The sequence below is a fragment of the Galeopterus variegatus genome, unplaced genomic scaffold (genome assembly GCF_000696425.1).
Source record: "Galeopterus variegatus unplaced genomic scaffold, G_variegatus-3.0.2 Scaffold1028, whole genome shotgun sequence".
NCBI lineage: Eukaryota > Metazoa > Chordata > Mammalia > Dermoptera > Cynocephalidae > Galeopterus > Galeopterus variegatus.
This window is the reverse complement of record NW_007727139.1, coordinates 350,442-370,204: the sequence shown is the minus strand read 5'-3', so window position 1 is coordinate 370,204 and position 19,763 is coordinate 350,442. Positions and strand designations below refer to the sequence as shown.

Below are 19,763 nucleotides of genomic sequence, written 5' to 3'. Positions count from 1 at the left end.
AACCAGAAATCAAGAATAGTGGGTAACAATACTGTTCTTAGTAACATAAGGTTGGGTCATCCCTTACAGCTCAGTATTCCTTAAGACCTATGTGCATTGCACAGAGCCAGAAGGATTTTGGCATTGGAGGGAACATCAGTCTGACAGCTAACCGTGTGAATGTTCTAGGGGTGGGGATACTTAATTCAAAAGTCAATGAAGAACACTCCTTGAACTGAAGTGCTTAAGTTCACTGAGAGGAATTGCTAGTTACAGGTGTTAGGTACTAGAAAGGTTTTGAAAAGTAGAGCAATACAAGCACAATGAAATGAGTGACATAGAAACTAAAATTTTCATACAAAACTCACTCCCAGGAAAAACTTTAATTAGGAATATATTTGCCTCTTACTATTTCTGATTACAGTGTATGCTTGTATGTTGTGTGCGTGCAGGCTTATAAAGTCAAAGGTGATAGTAATTCACCTGTTTTAATCACCCAATTTTATTTCCCAGGGATGACTACTTTTAAATTTGGTACTCTTGGACTTTTCTCTTGTGTAACAAATACACCATATTTACTATGTACATATGTACTTTTTTTTTTTTTGGCTGGCACAGGGTGAAACCCCAGACCTTGGTGTTATGAACACCATGCTCTAACCAATTGAACCAACCAGCCAGCCTTTATTATGCATGTGTGTATGTGTACACATACAAATTGGATAATTCTCAGCATAACATTTCTCAGCTTTTTTTTTTTTTTGGCAAATTAATGATGGGTATCTTTCAGTGCCAGCATATCCAGGTTTACCTCATTCTTTTCCATAATCTTGTATGGATAGCGTATGATTTATTTAACCTGTTCACCAACATTTGTTTACAGATTTTTGTTATTACAGTGCTGCTGCAAAGTACATCTTCATGTTTATCTTTTGTATATTAATATTTCTGTAGGATAGGTTACTTAAATTGAGGGCTGGCTGTTAGCTCATTTGGGAGAGCAGAGTGCTGGTAACACCAAGGTCAAGGGGTTGGATCCCCATACAGGCCAGCTGCCAAAAGGAAAAAAAAACGGTTGCTTCATCTGGAACTGCCAAGTTAAAGGCATCACGGTATCATACTCTTCATTTTGTTTTTTAATTCTGATTTTTTAAAAAATATAGAATGTGGACTGGCCAATTAGCTCTGTTGGTTAGAGGGTGGTACTAATAACGCCGAGGTCCAGCGTTGGGTCCCCGTACCAGCCAGCTACAAAACAAAATTTCAAGAGAACTTGAGAACAATGAGAAAAATCTGCTTTTATAACATCATATTAAAAGCATGCTTTACATAAAGATTTCAAAGGGATAACAAATACAAGTTTCTATTTTAATAGTTCTTGGGGGCAAAGATCCATCTCAGCACTTATTTTTATAATTAATTCATGATTATTTGTTATTGTCCCATGATAATTTTTCTATTTTCAATGTAACTTTTTGAATAGGTGGTAATCTCATATGTTCCAAGCACTTTAACCATTTTATTATTATTTTTCTTTTTTGGTGGCCGGTTGGTACAGGGACCCGAACCCGTTACCTTGGTGTTATAAGGCTGTTCTCTAACCAACTGAACGAAGCAGTCAGACCTGATTATTGAAGCACACCAAAATTTGTTTTCACACTCAAATTACTACGTAAGGTTCATTTACATAGGTGTGATTGTGTAAGGTTTGAATAAACCAGAAGCACATGGCTTGTATTTAAGTAGTTTTTCTTTTATGTTTTACCTGAAAGCACAACGAAATCCTAAGTTATTGTAAATATGACCCCCATTCAGGTATATTGTTCAGAGACTGGCAAATGCCTTTTAATTAAAGAGGTCAACCATCTTAGCCTGCAGTACTAATTTCTGCCAGAAGAGGGAGCTGCTGGGACAGATTTTGGTTTCTTCATGAAGCTTGCAGCGCTCCCAAGCGGTTGTGGTTGAGCAAGCAATTTATGCTTTTATCTTTCTTCTTCCAGAGGCTTGTTTCGTCATCAGTAGAAGTTAATTCACTGACCCCCGCCCCCCCCCCAAATGCCTTTTACTTTCTTTTTCTACCTAGAATGAGCTGCTCTTTCAGTCCTGCAGCCATATCTGGTTCCACTCAAGCTGGAATTACTCTATAACACCTATTGTAGCTATTGTTCAATGGAGACCCTCTATTTCCTGTTTTATCTTATCAGGTCTAACCCGTCAAAAAGCTCCTCCCCGTCCCCCCTCACCTGCCGCTTCCCTTATCTGCCGGCCACTTTCTTCTTCTCCATATACTCTCTGCCATTTTCTACCTCCCTCCTACACTCAAGCTATCACCTCTTTCTAAAATGCCACCACTCCCATCTCAACAAATCAAATGCTAGCCAATGTCAAGACCTAATTCAAAGATTCCACAAAGCCTTAAGTGTTCCAAGTAGAAATGACCTGTCTTCCCTGAAATCTCATCAATTTTTCTATTTTATTCTGAAGCTGTTTATTCAAATAGCCTAGCTCTATTTCTTTATTTGGTAATAATAATGACACATGACACAGGAGCTATGAGATCATCAGGTTGAATGGGGGGGGGTTTGCAATCCTACTTGTCAGATGATCAGAAGACGCTTTCTGGGAAGAGACTATTTAAGTGAGACCTGAGGGTGTGGCAGTGGAAAGTAGCGCTGGAGCTCCAGTGCTGGAAAAGTCTGGTATATTTGAGGAACAGAGAGGAGAACTGTATGGCTGAAATGCAGTCAGCAAGCAGGGAGACTGGGCTGGAGGGCTTTCCACAAATACCAAATGCCTGGTCTGGAGTGGGGCCTAGGCATCAGTATACTTAAAGACTCTCCTAGTGAATCTAATGTGCAGCCAGGGTTGGGAACCATCAGTTTAAAGAATTGTCATTAAGCTGGCCGGTTAGCTCAGTCAGTCAGAGTGTGGTGCTGATAACACCAAGTTCCGGGGTCCATCCCTGTACCAGCCAGACACCAAAATAATAAAGAATTGCTGTCATCAAATGGGTGAGATAGTTTTCAATCGAATTAGTACCACATAATTGTACTGAGGAAGATCGAGCTTCAAATATATTATAAAATAAAGTTTCATCACTACCATTACTTATTTTGGGCAAATGCAGTTATCCATTTAATCAAAGCTTTATTGACCCCCTGCTATATTGGAATGCTTCCATTAATACAGCACTCAACCCAATTGGGGAAATATATTATCTTTCTATACACATTCAGAGCTAGGGCTCTGGCCTCCTCTGTATGTCACTTTTTTTCTCGTCTCACCAAGAAGGCTGAGCAGTTCCAGACATCACAAGCAGACCCGATGAGGCCAAATGAGAGAAAAGTTGACATCTCTTTCCTGTGACTCATTAGAAGCAAGACAATCTTTCCCAGAAGTCCTCTCAGCAGACTTGCCCTCACTGGCCAGAATTGGGTTACATGCTTGTTCTTTCTATTGTTGTTGAAATTATAGAATTTATTTTTTTGTTTTTTAGTTCTTATTGCTCTTTTTCCTCTGTGGTTAGAACACAAGTTATCACAGGAAACAAAGATTAGGATGCATTTATCTCTTCCTCAGAGAAAAACAGGATGTATTTATAACCTGTCAAGTGAAACTCAAAATGTACAGAAACCCCCAAACTCCAGAAAGTGAAGGGTGAAGCCCTTTAGGATAGAATATGGAAGGGGGTGACTGAGTTTAATGGAGGTGGGAGAGGGCAGGTTGGTGTAATTGAAGGCCAATGTTTATGGTCAGCATTTCCTTTAAAGTCCATGTGACAACAGTCTGTTCTGCACTGTGCATACCTGCCTTTAGGAAGTCCAATTACCAGTTTCTCCTCTCTGGTATTTTTGGGGGCTTCTGAAGAATGACTGCCTCAGGAGATTCTGTCCGAGACCTCTTGCCATCCTGCACGTGGTTCCTCTGTGCTGCCTCAGGGACCCAGCTCTTCCCTTGGTATAGCCAGACATAGGGGTAATAGAAGGGATTGCAGTGTGGAAGAGAAATCACAATTGTGTGCTGCAGATATTTTTGCTGCAGGGTCACGCTCCTCCCCTGGAGGGCCTGGCAAGCCCTCTCTCTCCTTGGCCTAGACCTGACATCCTTCTTTGGCCCTGCAGTAATACTTTTAGCTATACCCTCCAAACCCAGAGCCAAACCCCATCCTGTTCTGTGGGGGACCAGTGTAAGGAAAAAAAAGGATTTACCTCACATCTAGGGAACATCATTGTCACCTCTAGAGATGCAGTCCTGCCCACAGTGAAGACAGCATTTACATTAGTTTGTAGTTTTACCTTCTCATTCTTCAAACTTCATTCCAGAGTAGAATTTTGGCTTTTTCATTGGGCCAAAACACTCACTGAAGTTTTTTCTGAGAATGAGTCATCTTTCCCAAAATGATGAATTAAAACAATATTAAAAGCTTGAAAATAACAGTATTTTCATACTTCCAGGCATTGAGCAAATGCTTGTTGTTAACCCATTTGCCAGCAAAGGAAATGGATGGACAATGACTGACCAAGGCTAACTGGGTTCTTCTCGTGGGGGTGGGATCACCATGCCTGAACCAAGTGGACATGAGGAGAATTCTTAAACTAAATGGAGGTTCCATAAGGAAGGAGGACAGGTGGTATGGTCTCTGAGCAGGTAACCATCCATACCTCCTACATACCCTGTGTTCATTGATCACTTACTCTCTCTGCTGTATTAGATATCTAATGCTGCAGAACAAATTATCCCTGAACTTAGCATCTTAATCACGCAGAATCTGTGGGTCAGGAATTGGAGCATGGCTTAGTTAGGTGGTTCTGGCTGCATATCTAATGAAGTTACAGTCTCACTTGAAGGTCTGACTGGGGCTGTAGGATCTGCTGCCAAGGTGGCTTATACCCACGTTTGACAAGATGATGCTACCATGAGTACCTCTTGATAGGGCTGCTTGAGTGACCTTACAACATGGTGGCCAACATCCCTCAGAGTGATTCATTCAAGCAAGCACAAGGTGGAAGGTGCCATGTCTTTCATGACCTAGCATTGGAGATCAGATGCCTACATTTCTTTCTTTCTTTTTTTTTTTTTTAAAAAGATGACCGGTAAGGGGATCTTAACCCTTGACTTGGTGTTGTCAGCACCACGCTCAGCCAGTGAGTGAACCGGCCATCCCTATATAGGATCCGAACCCGGGGCCTTGGTGTTATCAGCACCGCACTCTCCCGAGTGAGCCACGGGCCGGCCCGGGATGCCTACATTTCCACAGTATCCTATTGGTTGCACAGGCCAGCCCTGTTCACAGTGGGAGGAGAGTACACTATGAACAGGAATAGTAGGAGGTGGGGATCACTGGAGTTATCTTGGAGGTGGATACCATACTTGCATTGAGTTCTTGATTGATTATTATTATTTGGCCTTATTCAAAACCAGTGAAGTCCGGGCCGGCCCGTGGCTCACTCGGGAGAGTGCGGTGCTGATAACACCAAGGCCCCGGGTTCGGATCCTATATAGGGATGGCCGGTTCACTCACTGGCTGAGCGTGGTGCTGACAACACCAAGTCAAGGGTTAAGATCCCCTTACCGGTCATCTTTTTAAAAAAAAAAAAAACAAAATCAGTGAAGTCCATTTCATATTATCTGGTCTTTTAGCATTTTCTTTCAAAGAGACATTATAAACTCCCAGCAGCCATTGCTTCTACTTTAAAAAATCTTTTTTTCTTTTTTTGGCAGTTGGCTGGTATAGGGATCTGAACTCTTGACCTGGGGGTTACCAAGGCTGTGCTCTATCTAACCAACCGAGCTAACCAGCCAGCTGAAAAATCTTGTTTGGTACTTAATGCATTTTTTTTTTATTGCTTGATTTTCATTTACACTAGGTGGGCACAAAGTAATCCTCCTTAATAAAGTTGGCAATTAGCTTCACTCAAAACGTTTTAAATAATGCACATTAGGAAAGCAGGGGAACTGGTTGGTTAGCTCACTTGGTAGAGTGTGGTGATCACAACACCAAGGTCAAGGGTTTGAAACCGCTGACGAGCCAGCCTCCGGGGGACAAAAAATTGCAAAAAAAAAAAAGTATTCATCTTACAAATTGTTCTGCAATTGAAATATACAATGGGTTGGAAAACAAAATTTAGAAAATAAAAGTTAATGTAAAAAGACAGATTAAAACAAATAGAACAGTTCAGGTTTTATATGGCTTGGATTTTAGTTTTCTTACTACATCATCAGTGTCAGAAATCTGTTCCTTCACCTGGCTCCATTGCTCCAGATGTAAGGAAACACATTTTCTTCCTGTTTCATTTCACCCTCTGGATCCATCTGGATTCTCTAATATCAATTATAACTTTCCCTTTAAAGTCTCTGATGTATCTCATTTTCCCGATCTGAAACATATTATCATTTCTGCTGCTACTGTTCTGTTTGGAAGATAACAGAACTCTCCTAGTTTCACCAGGCTTTTGCTTCTTAACAGGTTTTTCTGGAGCAACTTGCTTTTTCCTTTTTAATTGTTTGTAAACTTCACTCTCAGAATTGCTGCCAGAAGAGCTCGAAGAAAAAAGTTCCTTTGATTTAGACATTGCTCAGCTCTGCAGTTAAACAAACTCCTGCTTCCTTGACTGACAGAGGGTAATGCATTATTTTGCTTTATATATTTTATGTAGTTTTTTTTTTTTTTTTATAAAGATGACCGGTAAGGGGATCTTAACCCTTGACTTGGTGTTGTCAGCACCACGCTCAGCCAGTGAGCAAACCGGCCATCCCTATATGGGATCCGAACCTGTGGCACTGGTGCTAACAGCACCGCACTCTCCCGAGTGAGCCACAGGCCGGCCCTATATATTTTATGTAGTTTTAAAAAAATGAAGTAAAAATGAATGCAGTTTCTGATGCATACCACCCTTTGAACGAGGTATCATCAGAAGTCATTTTTCTTTTTTTCCGGGATCATATTGTCAATGAGATTCTGTAGGTCCAGTTGTTAGGATTTATAAACTTTTCAAAGTCCTACCACAATGCTTGAGATTGTAAAAAAAAAAAAAAGAAAAAGAAAGAAAGAAAGAAAATTGTATCCAATACATGAAAATTACCAAATTTAATTTAAATTTTTTTGAACTTAATATATTTTATTTAACCCTATATATCCAAAAGTTATCATTTAAACATGTAATTAACATAAGAAATATTATTGTGATTAAAAACTTTAAAACTGTTCTTGTACTAAGATTTCTTTTCTTCTTATTTTAATAATAGGTACATTATTAGATGTTGTTGGGGGTGGGGCTGGCCCATAGCTGGCTCCATTGCTGGCCTGGTTGCAGTGGGAGTGGGGGGATGGGGTGAGGCTAGGGCCCCTAAATATTTTAATATCTACAAAAGATAATACATAAACTGGTACCCACCTCAACTATGATATAGGGAATTGCACTTAATGTGGGTACATTTCAAAGTATAATATAATATGAAATGTTTACTATTTGGCTGCGGTATCTAAAGTAAAAATGCCTAGGGCTTACAAAGGTCTTAAAATGGCCCTGTTTTTGCTTTTTTTTAATTGAAAAAAATATATATTTGATTGTAACAGCCAGCTGCCAAAAAAAATCAAAAACAGATTAGACTTTTTTTTCTTCAAATGTTTGATTGCCAAAGGAGAAGTCTGAAAGTTTTTGGAGTAAATTGTCTGTGGCATCTGTGTGTTAATTCTGGGCTAAAAGGATGAAAAATAATTACTGGACAGAACACTTTAGCTCTTGCTGTTTCCCCTGTTTACTAAGTATGAGAAATAATCTTTCATGGGCTCTTCGTTAGGACTTCCCCAAACAATAGGGCTCTAGAAATCCTTAGATGATTTGTACTAGGCCTCTCATTTGCTTGAAAAGAAAGCTAGATTAAGAGCCATGTTCTGAGGCTGGCTGGTTAGCTCAGTTGGGTTCGAGTGTGGTGCTTGAAACACCAACGTCCAGGGTTCCAAGAAAAAAAAAATCATGTTCCTTTCCCTCATAGGATGAACACTGAAATAAAACCACGTTCCTGTGTTAGGCATAGAATTAGAAGACAGAAGCCAAATATTGTTTTCTGCCCTGAGACAGATACATTGCATACACCTGAACAATGAGTAAAATGGCAGGTTTTTATGATCAAAGGCTTTCAATGAGTAATTAAGAATGCTTTTAAATGAGTAGTAAATGCACACTAATAAATAATAGTAATAAGAGATTTATGTGAAACTCCACCCACAGCACCAAGAAAAGTTGGTTTCTGTCTTGCAGAGGGGTCAGTAATATAGGCATTTTTGTTTCCTTATTTAAGCCATCTGACTCTTTGACTGGCTTCTGTGAAAGCATCTAACCTTTTTACAATGCAGAAGAGAAGCCTATAAACCAGAGCTGAGATAGTTAAAACCTTCTCATTAGTTCACCAGCTAGAATTAAACTGAGTAGTAGTATGAGGATTAGGAGTGCTTTTGGCTACTGGAAACAGAAAAGTCAAATCATAGAGGTTTAAACAAAGGAGTGTTAATATTTTCATATAACAAGAATTCTGGATGCAAGTGGCAAGGGAGTCTGATGTCAGGGCCTGCTTTCTTGTGATTCTCTTATTCTTTCCCTCATAGTTGCAAGATTGTTGCCACAGCTCCAGAGATCACATCAGTATTCAAAGCAGGAAGAAGTGGGAAGAGGTGGGACAGCCTCATCTGTGACTTTTACGAAGAAAATAAAAGTTTTCCCTGACTTACCCTCAGGTCTCATAGTCAGAACTAGGTCAGGTGACCTTCCCTCACTGCAAAAGAACCTGCAAAGTGGGGATTAAGGGTTTCATGATTAGTTTAGGCCAAGGTTTTCAAACTCAGCACTATTGACATTTTGGCCTACCTAATTCTTTGTGGTGTGGGTTGTCCTGTGCATTGTAGGGTGTTTAACAGCATCCCTTGCCTCTACCCTCTAGACGCTGTAGCCCTTAGTTGTGACAACCAAAAATGTTTCCAGACATTTCCAAAGTCAGTTGGGAGGCAAAATTTTCCCTCCTCGAAAAACCATGGATTTAGACCAACCATGACCCAATTTGAAGCTGGATATGTTTAAAAAAAATCAGAATTCTATTAGCAAAGGATGAAGAGGATTGTAGATAGGAGGTTAGGTAGCTAAAAGCAGTAGTAATGAAATTAAGGACACTCTTATTTTTGATCTGTCATCTGGGTAAAGCTCAATGTACATGTCTTTAGACCAGTGGTTCTTAAAGTGTTCGGGGTAGGGCCAGGATCTGCATTTTTAATAATGCCCAAGGGGATTCTGGATATAGCTGATTTTCAAGCATACGAGAGGTTGAAAGAATAATACCACAACATAATGACTCCTCCTCCTAGATTTGATAATTAACATTTTGCTGTAACTGCTCTATCTATCCATCCATCCATTCATCTATCTAAGTCACTGGAAAGTAAATTACAAACATCATATTTTTTACCCCTAAAGACTGTACTTCAGCTTGCCCCTCCTGAGAAGAGCAACCACGACACTGTTATCACATCTAACAAAATAAGTTCCATAATTTTGTCTATTATGTCGTCTACATTCAAATTTTCCTAATCATCCCAAGAATGTCTGTTATAGCTCCTTTGTTTTTTTGAACTAGGATCCAATATAGATTTCTGTTTGCATTTGTTATTCCATCTCTTTTTTTTTTGGTTGCTGGCTGGTTCAGGGATCTGAACGCTTGACCTTTGTGTGATAAGACCATACTCTAACCAACTGAGCTAACCAGCCAGGCTTTTCTTTCCTTAATCTAGAACAATCCTCTGCCATTTTCACTTCCTAGGACATACAGTTTTTAAAGAAATTTTTTTATAATTCCTATTACAGTTAGTCATTGACTTTTTGAAGAATCCAGGCCAGCTGACTTAAGAAATGTCCCACAGTCTTGATTTGTCTCGTTGTTTCCTCATGGGTGGGTGTCATTTTGAAAAATAGAATGTATAATAGAAAGCATTTACTGTCTCTCGATTTGGAGTCCTCTTCCATCTGGCCCTTCCTTCGTCTTCCCATCTCAGTTAATGTCTGCACCTGTCTTCATGTTCAAGCGAAAACCTTTGTCTCTCTCTCCCTCTCATTCCTTCAGTCCTAATCATCAGCGAAGCCCCAAACGCATTGAGGGTCTTTCAGCCCTGTCCCCACTGCCAACACCCTTGTCCAAGCTGCCATGTTCTTGTATCTTAACCTCCTAACTGGCCTCGGCTTCCACTTGGGCCTGGGACAATCCATTCTCTCAGCAGTCTGGGAGTGGGCAGATTTCTAGAAAGATGATAGCTTCAGCCTCATCACTCGTTCCTCACCTCCAGCTCTCTCTTTGGGCAGATACAACGATGGGGAGAAGAAAGCACATGGGGTCTGAAAGCATAAGTGAGGAGGTGAGCCCAGGGACCCCAGCAAGTAGCACTGTGCTGGTACCTTCACCCCCAGCCTGCATGTCTTCCCACTGGCTTGTTTGCCTGTTCCAGTTATCCACTAAAAACAAAAAGCCCTTCTTGTTTTTAAAACTGTCCAAAGGCCACCCGTTCCACTTTGAGCACAGTCTCAGCTCTTGGCCTTGGATGACCAGGCTCACCTCCAGCCATTCTGTCCCCACTCATTGTCCCTTAGTCACACTGTTTTTCCTTCTGGCCCATTAACATGACAAGCTTTTCCCTGCCTCAGAGGCTTTTCCTACTCAGTTCCCTGTGCCTGGAATGACCTTCCCCTAGATCTGCCCACAGTAGGATCCCTCTCCTTGTTCAGGTCTCATCTCAAACCTCCTGTCCCTGGCCACCATTCTAAACTTATCACCTTGCCCCCAACCAGTAGCTTTCTCACCCCATGATTCATTTTTATGTCCTTCACAGCGCTCATCACTCTCCTGAATTTACTCACTAGGTGTGGATGTGTATACGTGGACTGTTAGTTCCCCATGTCCATTAAAACAATAATAAAAAACATGTACATGTACTCATAATGCACCAGGCACTGTCCTAAGCTTCTTACTTTATAACAATTCTATGACAAGGGCATGGTCATCTTTCAGGTTTTATCGATGTGGCAACTTAGGCACAGAGAGGTAAAATGACTCGCCCAAGTTCACACTGGCTGATCACTCAGGCAGCCTGGCTCTGGCTCCGTCCTCTTAACCACTACGCACTCAGACCTCCATTTAAGCACCATGAAGGCTGAGGCTTTCTGTTTGCTTTACTACTTCGGCTGCAGCTTTTAGCCCCTAGGGCCTCTGAGTGTCTGAATCAGGCTCTGGTAGTAGCCTTCTGTCTTCTTGCTGGGCTGGGAGGTTGAGCCATCGTATCAAGCCAAGGGACCCAGGAATAGTTTGCCAAATGCCACAGTCAGGAGGAGCAGAATGATCTGCCTCAGGGAATTCTCAGGAATAATTTGTTGATGTGAAAAATGAAAGACAAGGCCAAGTTGCCACAAGGTAGCTTCGTAGCTCAACTTTAAGAAGCTAATCACATGTGGCTATTTACATTTAAATTAATTAAAATTAAATACAATTTGTTCCCCAGTGACACTAGCCACATTTATAAGTGCTCATTAGAAACATGGAGCTGGGGCTACCATAGTGGACTGTGTAGATACAGAATATTCCCATCACCACAGAAAGTTCTGTTGACAGAGTTGGTGTAGATGGGCCATAAGTTTGCTTTCCTGGAGTTCAATCTCTGAGATCACAGCAGGGAATTTATTTAAATTATTCATAGGACATTGCCCAGAAGTGGGCTTCTTCCTATGATGGAAAGGGCACATTTGGTCTTTTTCTGGAAAACTGTGTCCTCAGTGACCTGGTGTTTCCATCTTGATTTCCATGTTTCCTAGCTCTTGCTTGTTATAGGGTACCTGAGTTAATATTTGCACCAAAAATGTTAGGTGCCTTCCCGAACCTGGCCAGGATTGTCAGGCAGATGTTGAATTTGCAACAGTAATCTGCTACTCTCTTCTGTAGCATGTTGCTGCAGCTGAATGAGGACTGAAGGAAGCAGAGACTGGAAAGAACATGTCACCTCAGCTTTACGGTCCCCTGAGATGCTTTAGGGGCTACAGCTGGCCCCAGCAAGCTGAAGCCCTGTCTTTATAACACGGCTGTCTAATTTGCCTCCTGGTCGTGGGTCATTACCATGTAAGATGCAGGCCTCTGAGTAGCATTTCACGTTGCTTTTTCATTGTTTGTTCATTGTCAAGCTGCATAGGGGAGTTCTGGGTAGACCCAAACGTCTAGAGACAAGCAAGAGAAAGTAATTTTGGCTGGGGGTGAGGGTAGGAAACAAGTTCAAAATGTTCGTTAAGCACGTGATATTTCTAAAGCCTATCACTGCCTTCCTGAACTGAATTAAAAGCATCTTCCGTTAGAATGAAAACAACTATTTTTAGAAAGTAATGTACGTGCATATGAAAAAATTAAGAATGGAACAGGGTAAAAAGAAAGTTTTTTCTTATCCCTGTTTGTCCTCAGTTCCCTTCCTTACTGTCTTAGTTCATTTTATGCTGCTATAACAGAATACCACACTGTGTAATTTATAAAGAAAAGAAGTTTATTTGGCTCACAGTTCTAGATGCTGGAAAGTCAAAGAGCGTGACGCCGGCATCTGGTGAGGGCCTTCGTGCTGTGTCATCCCATGGTGGAAGGTGGAAGGGCAAGTGAGCGTGAGAGCAAGAGGGGGCCAAACTCATTTTTATAACAAACACCTTCTCCAGATAGCTGACCCACTCCTGAGATAACAACATTAACCCTAATCACCTCTCAACCTACTCACTTCTTATTAGGCCCCACCTCTCAACACTGTTGCATTGGAGATTAAGCTTCTAGCCCACGAACTTTGGGGAACACATTCAAACCACAGTACCCACTGTTACTAGTTTACTTATCTCCTGCGTAAATGGATGTACATGGTACACACTCTCCCTACCTTGCTTTTTCACTTAAGAATATAGTGTAAGAATAATTTTTTTTCAGTCCACATAGATCTGTTTTATTTTGTTCCCAGCTGCAAAATATTCTATTAACGTACATCTGCACTAGCATGGGAGCCACTAATCACACATGGCTATTTAAATTTATTTTAAAAAATTTTTTAGGAGGAAAATGCTTTTTTATTTGCACATAAGGAGAACATGGGGGATCGTTCCCAAAGCAGTGTCTCTTAAATTAAATTAATTAAAATTAAATAGTTAGTTCCTCAGTTGTACTAGCCACATTTCACGTGCTCAATAGAAACATGTAACTGGGTCTACCATCTTGGATAGTGTAGATATAGATCATTTCCATCCTTGCAGAAAGTACTATTGGACAGTGCTGGTATAGAGGGACCATACTTTACTTAAGCAATCCCTTGCTGCTGGATATTTAGGTTCTTTTCAATATTTTGCTACTATAATTGGTGCAGCAAGGACTGTTCTTATACACAGATCTTTGCCCATGTGTGTATGTGTATCAAAAAGATAAACTTTTCAAAGTATACTTGTGCTGGGTCAAATATGCATTTTATTTTATTTATTTTTGGGGGCTGGCTAGTACAGGAATTGAACCCCAGACCTTGGTGTTGTCAGCACCATGCTCTAACTAACTGATCTAATTGGCCAGCCTCGAAAATGCATTTTAAATTTAGGCGGATTTTGGGCTGGCCGGTTAACTGTGTTGGTAGAGTGTGGTGCTGACAACACCAGGGTCAAGGGTTCCAATCCTCATATTGGCCAGCTGCCAAAAAACAGATAAATAAATTTAGATAAGCTTTGTCAAATTCCCCTCCAAAGAGGTTATACAAATTTATACTTCTGCCAGCAGCTGTCAACAATGCCTATGGTTTCCCCACACCATAGCCAACACAGGAGCTATTCAAACTTTGATTTTTGCTCATCTGCTCGATGAATAATGGCATCTCATGATAGTTTTACTTTAAAAATTATTTTAAGAGTCTCCTAACACCATAAGGACTGCATTAATAATTCCACTTGACAAAGTCACTTCCAATGTGAAAAAACATTTCTTAAAGCTCTTCCTATTTCAGCTGGGGACTTTGCCCCACAGGAAGGCGTCTAATGTTTATATTGCTTGCCTCATCTGTCATTTGTGTTGAACTGTGCATTGCTAATTATTAGCTATGGTGGCTTCAGAGAGAAAGACAGAATTGGATCAGGAATGCCAAAAGCTATGACAAATTGTCAGAGTAACTGGCTGTTACTTTTTAAAAAATTTATGATGTTTTTCATAGATAATTTAGGTATAAAGTAATTGTACAGCCAGCTGGTTCATTTAACTGAGCAAATAACGGGTTGTTCTTACTGCCACCCTTTGATGGACTGATTTGCTCTTCGATTCCAAGATTTATGCAGCAGCAGAGATGCAACATTGTTGACTTAGCTGAACTGCATAACATTTAAAAGTCATTACGGCACACCCATGTTCACAGCAGCACTTTTCCAGTAACCAAAGATAGAAACACCCAGATGTCCAACACTGGATGAACTGCTAAGCAAAATATGGTATATCCACATAAGGGAATAGTATTTGGCTTTAAAAAGGGAGGAAAGTCTGACAGAGGCTATAACACGGATGGGCCTTGAAGTCGTTATTCTATGTGAAAGAAGCCAGTCACGAAAGGACAGATACTGTATGATTCAGCTTATATGAGGTCCCTAGAATAGCTAAATAGGACAGAAGGTAGGACGGTGGGTTCTGGGGTTGGGGGGAGGGGGAATGGAGAATTAGTGTTTAATAGGGACAGTTTCAGTTTGGGAAGATGATAGAGTTCTGTGGAGGGACAGTGGTGACGGTTTTACAACAAAGTGAATGTACTTAATGCCACAAATTGTGCACTTGAAAATGGGTAAAATGGTTAAAAAAGATTACATGCATGGTGGCAAGACATGGAAAAGTGTTTTTCTAAACAGAAAACAGTTGTAGCGTGTCCCATGTGAGAAGATTTTAAAATGTTGCCTAGAAGAGGAACCATGCACTGACCACGCTTGGGTACAGAAGGTTTCTGTGCCCAGGCTCAAGGGTGCCACAGTGGGTTATGGGGCTGAAAAGAGCCCTGGTGAAATGTTCTAAAACCCAGGCTGAGAGTCCATGAATCAAAAGCCTGTTGGCTATACACAGCGTGCCTCGGCACCCCATGCTCTCCAAGGCTGCTGCAAAAACCTCAGCAGCCACAAGGAGGCATGAAGTGACGATTCGCTCCTAGCAAGTCACTGAGCACGGTGAAAGGAAGGGAGCCAGGATACCTCTCAGGGGTGGCACCACCCTCCTTCCCTTCCTCTTGTGTCCCCCCTTCCCTCCCTTCATTCCCTTATTTCCCCCTTCCTTTTTTAAAAATTGTGGTACAATACACGTAACATACAACTCACCATTTTAAAGTGAACAATTCGGCGGCATTTAGTGTGTTCACAATGTTGTGCAACCACCACCTCTATCTAGTTCCAGAACATTCTCACCACCCCCAAAGCAAACCTTGTACTCATGAGCAGTCACTCCCCATTCTTCCCTCTCCCCAGCCCCCAGCAACCACCAATTGGCTTTCTGTCTCTTTTCTAGATTTGTCTCTTGTAGACTTTTCACATGAATGGAATCATGCAATGACTGTCCTTTTGTGTCTGGCTTCTTTCAATCAGCATGATATTTTCAAGCTTCACCCATGTTGTAGCCTGTGTCAGAATGTCATTTCTTTTTATGGCTGAATCATATTCCACTGTATAGATAGATCACATTTTGTTTATCCATTCATTCGTTGGTGGACATTTGTTTCCCAAATAGTTTACTAAAAGGTTAAAATGGTGGATTCTCTGTGATGTGTATTTTTGCTTTTTGCTGTTGTGAATAGTGCTGCTATGAACATGCTCACACAGGTATTTCAGAGTCTGCTTTCAATTCTCTTGGATATATACCTAGGAGTAGAATTGCTGGACCATATGGTAACTCTATGTTTAACTTGTTGAGGAACTGCCAAACTGTTTTCTTCTTCTTACTTTTTGATTTTGATGAACAAAACTTCTCAACTGAAATGCTTTCAGCTCATATTTGAAGTCCCTCCACTCTCTGCAAAGCAGACAGGGATTCCTTCAAAATGACCACCTGATTCTTGCCCCTTCCCTGCTTAAATCTCTCCAATGGCTTTTTCCCAATGCACACAAAGAAGATATAAATTCCTGCCAAAACCTACAAGTCCCTAAAATCAGGTCCTCCCAACCCTCCCCCTCACCCCCACTACTCAGGTCTTATATCAAAGTCATTTCCTAAGAGAGACTCTGAGGCTGTCCGATCTGTTGTTTCTCCCACACAGTCACTTTCTTCTTCTCCATGACACCAATTTTGCTCGCTCATCACGCTTGTCCCAGTCTGAGCAGACAGAAGAATAATAGCTCAGCACGGCCTACCAGGCTTAGCTGCCCTGGGCCTGCCCACCTCTCTGCTTGCCTCTGGCACCACCCTCCCTCTTGCAGTCCACATTCCAAGTTGCCAGACCAGCTCCTGCCACAGGCCCTTTGCATGTGCTGCTCCCCCTACCCAGCATGCTCCACTTTCATGAGTGACTTCTCAATCACTGGGTTTTGACTCAGATTTTACCCCATCAAAGAAGCCCCCTGTGGTGGACTCCCTCAAAGATGTCCACACCCTAATTCCCTGGAACCTGTGAGTTTGTTACTTTATGTGGCAAAGGGTACTTTGTACATGGGATTAAGTTAAAGATCTTGAGATGGGGAGATTATCCTGGGTTGTCTGGTGGGCTGATGTAACCCCAGGGGTCCTTATAAGAGGGACCTAAGAGTCAGCACCGGAGGAGAAGGCAATGTGAAGACACGCAGCGTCTGGGGTGATGGCTTTGAAGGTGCAGGAAGGAGCGAGGAGCCAAGAAATGCAGGCGCCTCTGGAAGCTGGAAGAGGCAAAGAAGTGGATTCTCCCGTAGAGCCTCCAGCAGGAACACAGCCCCACTGACACCTTGAATTTAGCCTTGTAGGACCCACTTTGGACTTCTGACCTTCAGAAATGTAGGATAATACGTTGTTTTAACTTACTGAGTTTGTGATAATTTGTTACAGCAGCAACAAGAAAACCCCCCATTCCCTCCCCTGCACCGTCACAGCCTAATCGTTCCCCTGTTCTCAAAGTACCGTCTTCATTTCATCATGGCTCGAGTATTCTATAGGTGGAACGCTGGTTCAAAGGGTATACACATTTTAAAGGTTTCGATCCTATTACCAAACTGTACTCCAGAAATGTGTTGCCAATTCCCAGTGTCATCCACAGCAAGGGAGGGGGTCACTTCTCTTTGCTCTTGGCGTGGTGGCCACAGGAAATACTGCCGCCCTCCCTGAGGACACATCCCTTCCACCCCCTCCTCTTGCCCCCCTGCTCCAAGCTCTGGGCCTTTGTGCTGTTCCTTTAACACATCAAGTTAGTTCAAACCTCTCACGACGTTGGCACGTGCTGTTCCCTCTGCCTGCGGTGCTTTTCCTGTGTTTGAGTGGCAGGCTCCTTCTGTCATTCCTGGGTTAGTGTAACTGTCAGAGAGGCCTTCCCTGGGCTCCCAACCTAAAGTGGCCATCTGGTCACGCCTGACCCTACCACCTGTTTATTTCTTCACCCAGCACCTGGTTTCTGTCCTCCCGTGTTCTTCATGAGCAGGTGCCCTGTCTGTCTTCACTGCTACTTCCTTGGTACCTAGAGTAGGACTTGACAAGAGTAGCTGCTCAATAAATATCTGTGGAATAAATAATAGTAATTTTTTTTCTATTGTGGATATATATATATATATATATATTTTTAGTCGGTGCTTTCCATCGGTTAGAATGCATGGGCCGTGTGTAACAGAAAGCCCAACAACAGTGGCTCAAGCAATTAAGACTGAGATGTTCTCACTTACGAGAGGTTTTACATTTTCTTTCTTTTTTCTTTTCCTTTTTTATTTATTGAAGCAATTGATTGTACATATCTGTGTGGAGATGTTTCCATTGCAATTTTGAGTCTTGTTATCTTTCCAAAGCAAACTTCCTCATTTCAAAATTTTAAAAATTTTTTCTGGAGATACAGCAATAGGGATGGTATTGGGAACGGGCATATATGAGTCTTCAAGTGTGTCAATAATACTTTATTTCTTGAAAGGAAGCAGAAATACAAAAGGCCCCATAATGTATAATTCCATTCACATGAAATGTCAGAATAGGTAAGTCCATAGAGACAGAAAGTAGATTGGTGTTTGCCAGGAGCTGGGGGAGGGAGGAACGGAGAATGACTGTTTAACTGGTATGGGATTTTATTTTGGGGTGATAAAAATGTTTGGAACTAGACAGAGGTGGTGGTTGCACAACACGGTGAACATACTAAATGCTAATGAATTATTCCATTTAAAATGTCTACTTTTGGGGCCGGCCCGGTGGCGCACTGGATAAGTGCGCCGCTTGGGAAGTGCGGCGGCGCTCCCGCCCAAGGGTTCGGATCCCACATACAGACCGGTTCCCGCTCACTGGCTGAGCGAGGCGCGGGAGCAACACCGAGGGTTGCGGTCCCATTGCCGGTCCCTGGTCCGGTGCGGGGGCAACACTGAGGGTTGCGATCTGTTCCCGGACACGGAAAAAGACAAAAGACAAAAAAAAAAAAAAAAAAGTCTACTTTTAAAAAATCAAAAGAAAAAAATGGTTAGTTTTATGTTATTTTACATCAATCTAAAAAACAAGCCGGGGCAAATATGACCTATATTAAGGTTTACTAAAGTTGGTGGTAGGTATATGACATTCATTATACTATTCTTTGTCTTCTTGTGAATGTTTGCTATATTCCACAATCAGGAAAAAATTCTGAAAGTAGTTCATTAGGATACACAAACAAATAATTATATCTAGAAGTTTTGAAATATTTTGTGCAAATCTGTAGATTTTAAAAACATCAGTAAATCTTTACTTATCTTTCTGAAATTAAGAGCATACTAAATACATATACGTGATTTTAAAATTCAGCAGTAGGGGACAACCTGTGGCTCACTTGGGAGAGTGTGGTGCTGACAACACCAAGTCAAGGGTTAAGATCCCCTTACCGGTCATCTTTAAAAATAAATAAATAAATAAAATAAAATAAAATTCAGCAGTATTATTTTGGCTATGTATTGCTACTTGGTAAAGCATTCCAAACTTAGTCATGTGAAACAACAATCTACTATGATTATCTCACATGGTTTTGAGGGTGACTGGGCTCAGCAAGTTGGCTTTTGCTTGGGTCTCTCATGCACTTGGGGTCAGCCATGGCTGGGGCCTCAAGAAAGCTTCCTCACTCACACATCTGGAAGTACAAGGTGGTTTGGGCTGGGCCTCAGTGGGGCCGTCAGTCAGAGCACTCCACACAGCATCTTCATGTGGTCTGGGCTTCCTCCCAGAATGGCGGCCAGGTTCCAAGGCAAGCATCCCATGAGAACCAGGCAGAAGTTGTGTCACCTTTTAGGACCTCACCTCAGAGGCCCCAGGGTGCAACTTCCACCACATTCTATACATTACAAAGAGTACAGCTATAAGGTACAACTTCAAGGTCACCTTGTTAGAAAGAAATCTGGTTGTCCTCCATGCTCTTTTCCACTTCCCTTGGGCTGGAATGTGGATGGGGTGTTGGTGAGCCAGCTCTGACAGGCCCCATGGAAGGGGAAGAGAATTAGGCTTCACCTTTTTAAAAACTGTGGTAAAAAACACATAACATAAAATTTAACATCTTAACCATTTTTAAATGTCTCAGTAGTGTTGAGTATATTCACATTGTCAAACAGATCTTCAAAACTTTTTCA

At 41.7% G+C, this 19,763-nt stretch overlaps 1 protein-coding gene across 1 annotated transcript; it reads right to left on the bottom strand.

Moving 5' to 3' along the window:
* Positions 1-6,154: 6,154 nt before the first annotated feature.
* Positions 6,155-6,551, bottom strand: LOC103591779 (activated RNA polymerase II transcriptional coactivator p15-like). Its single transcript, XM_008574293.1, is given in 3 exon segments — positions 6,155-6,267; positions 6,270-6,296; positions 6,299-6,551. Coding segments are annotated over 3 exon segments (393 nt in total).
* Positions 6,552-19,763: the final 13,212 nt, after the last annotated feature.